General features: G+C 41.0%; 1 protein-coding gene across 1 annotated transcript; it reads left to right on the top strand.

Annotated features, from left to right (window-relative positions):
- The first annotated feature begins 210 nt into the window (after positions 1 to 210).
- Positions 211 to 1,992, top strand: LOC131144349 (probable xyloglucan endotransglucosylase/hydrolase protein 33). Its single transcript, XM_058092934.1, has 4 exons — positions 211 to 702; positions 801 to 901; positions 1,171 to 1,379; positions 1,487 to 1,992. Exons 1-4 carry the CDS (start codon positions 468 to 470, stop codon positions 1,893 to 1,895), a joined length of 954 nt encoding a protein of 317 aa, XP_057948917.1. The 5' UTR covers positions 211 to 467; the 3' UTR covers positions 1,896 to 1,992.
- Positions 1,993 to 4,967: the final 2,975 nt, after the last annotated feature.

The raw sequence follows: 4,967 nt of genomic DNA, 5'->3' as shown, positions 1-4,967 counted from the left end.
GCGGCCACTTGAATCCAAACAAGTGCCATTATGCCCGTTCTTCTCCTCGGATAGGCCATTTAACTCCCAGCAAAAAAAATAAAAATTTAAAGAGGTCCAAACCAAACCCCCCAAGTCCCATGTCACTGTTTACCAGCCAGGCTCCAGAACTGCTTCCCTCCACAGCTGTTGTGCACGTAACCCATGTCATCCTGTCCGGCAGGTGAAACCGAACAGGGCCCATCAAACATTTGATCATTCGGGGAAAGCAAATTCCGCTTCCCCGCTCCAAATTCCAATCCTTAAGCCCAGCCAAACATCCCAAAGGCAAAAGTCCCCACAACATTACCCTCACCAATTCAATATTACTAGGAAAAGACACATCCAGCTTGTAACAACTAAGCCAGATTAAGGCCAACCCTCAAAAATAAAAACCCAAATGGCCCATCTCCCTTCCCTGCATCCATATTCTTGCCAAGTAATCAGATATGGCACTTTTGCTGCAGAGAATACCACTGTTTCTACCTCCCCTACTCTTCTTTTGCCTTGTGGTGGATGCTTCGTCCGGCAGTAAGCGTTACACCCCTCCGCCTGTGCCGCGTTTAACCGATCGTTTTAGTCGTGTCCCAGTTGATCAGGGATTTTCTGAGTTCTTTGGAGGCTCACATATCAAGTTGATGAACAATGGGTCGTATGCAAATCTCATTCTTGACAAAATCTCTGGTAAGGTCCTCCAATGACTTTTCCAGTGAATTGGGCTTTCTTGGTTTATTGTTCTAATCAATTTAGTTATGGTATTGATTCTTTGGGTTCCTTTGCAGGATCTGGATTGGTCTCGAAGAACAAATATAACTATGGGTTTTTCAGTGCTGCAGTAAAGCTGCCCCCTGGTTTCACTTCTGGTGTTGTTGTGGCCTTCTATGTAAGCCATAGCCAGCTCTACCTTTTCTTATATACATATTAAGGCAAGCACATCAGTGGTATGAGAGTAAACTTATCACACGTGGAAATTTATATCTTTAAAAAAAAAAAAATGCCGTCTCTCCTCCAGCAATTAATACAATTATGTGACATGAGGGTCTAACTTGTAAGTTAGGCATGATAAATATGCATGCATATTGGTTTAAGTGTATATATATATGCCTAAAAAAGAATAACCCTGATTTAGTGAAATTGTTTGGGGAAATTCAGATGTCAAATGCAGATGTGTTCCCACATGCACACGATGAGATCGACATCGAGTTGCTGGGCCGAGAGAAGAGGACAGACTGGGTCCTGCAGACAAATATCTACAGCAATGGAGATGTCAAGATAGGCAGAGAAGAAAAGTTCTACCTCTGGTTCGACCCGACCGAACAGTTCCATCATTACAGCATCATCTGGAACAGCCATCACGTAGTGTAAGGAAACAAATTTCACAGAAGAACATAGAATGAAAACAAACAGATTAGTTCCTTTTCATTTTTTTTCTTGGGTACTGCTAATATACATATTTTCAATTTTGCAGGTTTCTGGTAGATAATATACCAGTGAGGGAGGTTCTGCACAATGAAGCCATCTCTTCTGCTTATCCCACGAAACCAATGTCGGTTTACGCGACTATATGGGATGGATCAGAGTGGGCGACCCACGGGGGAAAGTACCCAGTTGATTACAAGCATGCACCCTTTGTGTCATCCTTTGGGGAGATGGAAATAGATGGCTGCATAGTATTGAATAATGATAACAAGACACAGCCATGTTCTAACAACAGGGGTTTTTCCAGCTTTGATCCAACTGAGGGTGAAGAGTTCGCAAGGCTGTCGAAGCAACAAGCAATGGGATTGCAGTGGGCTAGAAACAAGCTCATGTTTTACTCGTACTGTAAAGACATACACAGGTTCAAGGTCCTCCCACCAGAGTGTAGTGCAAATTAGTGATCTAGTGAACATCATCTGTCTTCTTAATTATTAATTAATTATTTAATTATTTAATTATATACATCTTGAGATGAATAAGAGCGATGGGATGAAATTCTCTGTGTGCCTCTCTCTCTCTCTCTCTCTCTTTGCTTTTATTTTTGTTGATTATTTTTAAAATGAAAAGACAGAAACCCCACATGAGATGCTAAGCACTGGTGGCCAAAGTTATGGGCATATGGTGAGCCACTGAGGCCACTTGATGGGGCACTGTGACAAAGCTGACACACAGAATCCTGTGGATGGTTCATTAGCTGGTCCGCAGAGTGCTGCCTTAAATGATGTTAAAATTATCCAGGAAATTTTTTTTTAATACATTTAAAATTCTATCATATGGAGTCCCAGAGTCATGACAGCTTTTGTTTCTTACCTCCAGTTCTATTAAATAAGAGAGCCAAGATTCATTTGCTACAAGGCTCTATTTGGGTAAGGGATTTATTTATTTATTTATTATTTATTTTTGTTGGTAAAAGAGGGCAATATCTCCTAACTTTATTAGAAAATCCCTCACTTATGGCAGAGAAAAATCGTGGTTGCAATTTTGAGAATTTGGGACAATAAAAGCAAATTCTAAGACCCTAAACCAAACCAAAAAATCAAACACCAGCAACCAAAAAAGAGTAATGAGAGAGTAACGAGAGGAAGGAGAAAACTAAAAAACCAAGCCAAGAATTCTCTCATTTCACCTGGCTTGTACAATCTGATATCTTTGTATATATAACCAGAGAATAGAAGAAGAAAAAAACAGAAAAGAAGAAAATAAAAAAATAGAAAACAAACTGAACTGAACAACTGAAAAACTAACCAAACTAACTAAACCAACTATGAGCTGTAATAGTCCCCCTCAAGATGATGTGTATATGTTATGCACATTCATCTTGGACAAAAGAACTTTGAATGACTTAGAACCCAAGGGTTTAGTCATTAAATCCGCAACTTGATGAACAGAAGATACATGCAAATAGGGGTGTACACGGTTCGGTACGGTTCCGTTTTTGCCAAAACCGCCAACCGAACCGAACTCCTCGGTTTTCAAAATGACTAAACCGAAACCGAACCGTATACCGTCGGTTTATGAACAAACCAAACCGTAAACCTTGCAGTTCGGTTCGGTTATTTTCGGTTTTACCGAATTTTTAACTATCAAAAAAATATTAATACTTGAGCTTGGGAGCCACAGCCCATTACGACATTACAGAAGTCCTGGGCCACGGCTTTAGTTGCAAAGCCCAAACCATGAGATATGCTAAAAGGAGGATCCATATAAAATATATAAGGTGGGATCCTAGTTCATTTCCCATTTACAACCGATGTGGGAGGGCTAGCAATTAGCAATTTAGCATGTGGTTCGGTGGTTCCTGCAGCTGCATGTGCCTTCGCAAATTTGTTTGCCGTTTTTTGCAGTTCACCGGTGGCCACCGGCCTCTCTCTCTCTCTCTCTCTCTCTCTCTCTCTCTCTCTCTCTCGCAAACACACACACACAATGACACAAACAGAGATGGGGGTGTGCACTGTGCACTGCACGCCAAGACGGTGAAGAAATCTTCTCGGCAGCCGGTAGGTGATCGTCCAAGAAGTGGCCATTATCCCCTCCAAGCGCCTCCGAAACAAGATCGCCGGCTTCTCCTGTTCTCCACCCACCTCATGAAACGGATCCAGAAGGCAGAAGGGTTCTGTCATCTGTGTTCTGTCCGTCGTGCTCGTGTCCGAGGCATCTCTCTTAAACTTGAAGAAGAGGAGTGCGAGCGTCACATGGAGGCTGGAGCCATGGACTTAGTCCCAGAAATCTCTGCCATCCAGACCGACCAGAGGTGGTTTCTCGCCGACGACTAGCGATCCAACACGACAACACCAACAGGCATCTATAATATATAATTATATAATTATTTTTTATTAATTCAGTTTTCGGTTTTTTCGGTTCGGTTTTGGTCCAAAACCGAAACCAAAACCGAAATTCTTTATATTTCAAAACCGAAACCGAAACCGCAAACCGAAAAACCGAATCGAAATGTGTTTCGGTCCGATTTTTGGTTTTTCGGTAAATTTTGTACACCCCTACATGCAAAGTAGTGATCAGACCCTCTTATAATTTCTCATGCACCAAATGGCAGTCTATTTCAATGTGTTTGGTACGTTCATGGTACACTGGATTGGCTGCTATGTGAAGAGCTGCTTGGTTGTCACAGAATAAGAGGGCTGGTTGGAGGTGATGTTGAGGCAAGTCAGTAAGTAAAGCTTTGATCCAAATAATTCACAAATTGAGAAGGCCATTGATCTATATTTAGCCTCTGCTGAAGAACTTGATATCGTGCATTGCTTCTTAGCTTTCCATGAAACAAGGGAATCTCCAATGAAAATACAATAACCACTTATTGATCTGCGAGTATCCATACGGCTAGCCCAATCTTTCAATTGAAACTTAGCACTCGATGATCTTTTAACACTCTCAATGGCAGTTATATCACTGCTAGCTAGTAGTATATCATCAACATACAACAACAGGGCAACCAAAGAGGTACCTTCTTTCTTAGTAAACAATGAATAGTCAGCCTTTGATTGTGAAAAACCCACGGCAAACAGCACAGAAGTAAATTTGGAATTCCACTCTCTTGAAGCTTGCTTCAAGCCATATAGAGACCTTTGCAATTTACATACTCTTGTGTCCCCCTTTCTAAGATAACTTGGAGGAGGCTTCATAAAAAAACTTCTTCATCTAATTCTCCATACAAAAAGGCATTGTTAACATCTAGATGAAAAATATGCCAATTGTATATTGTAGCAAGTGACGGGACACACCTCAAAGTAACCATCTTTGCAACAGGTGAGAAAGTCTCAAAAAAAATTTAAGCCTTCCATTTGAGTATAACCTTTAGCAACAAGTCTTGCCTTGTGTCTCTCTATGGAACCATTAGAATTGTATTTTATTTTATATATCCACTTACAACCTATAGGAGTTTTATGAGGTGGTAATGGTGTGAGAACCCAAGTATCATTCTTTTCTAATGCAGATAATTCTCCAGACATAGCAGC

Source organism: Malania oleifera, chromosome 12 (assembly GCF_029873635.1).
Source record: "Malania oleifera isolate guangnan ecotype guangnan chromosome 12, ASM2987363v1, whole genome shotgun sequence".
NCBI classification, from domain to species: domain Eukaryota; kingdom Viridiplantae; phylum Streptophyta; class Magnoliopsida; order Santalales; family Ximeniaceae; genus Malania; species Malania oleifera.
The sequence above is the reverse complement of the archived record's forward strand: the minus strand, read 5'-3'. Positions and strand labels throughout refer to the sequence as shown.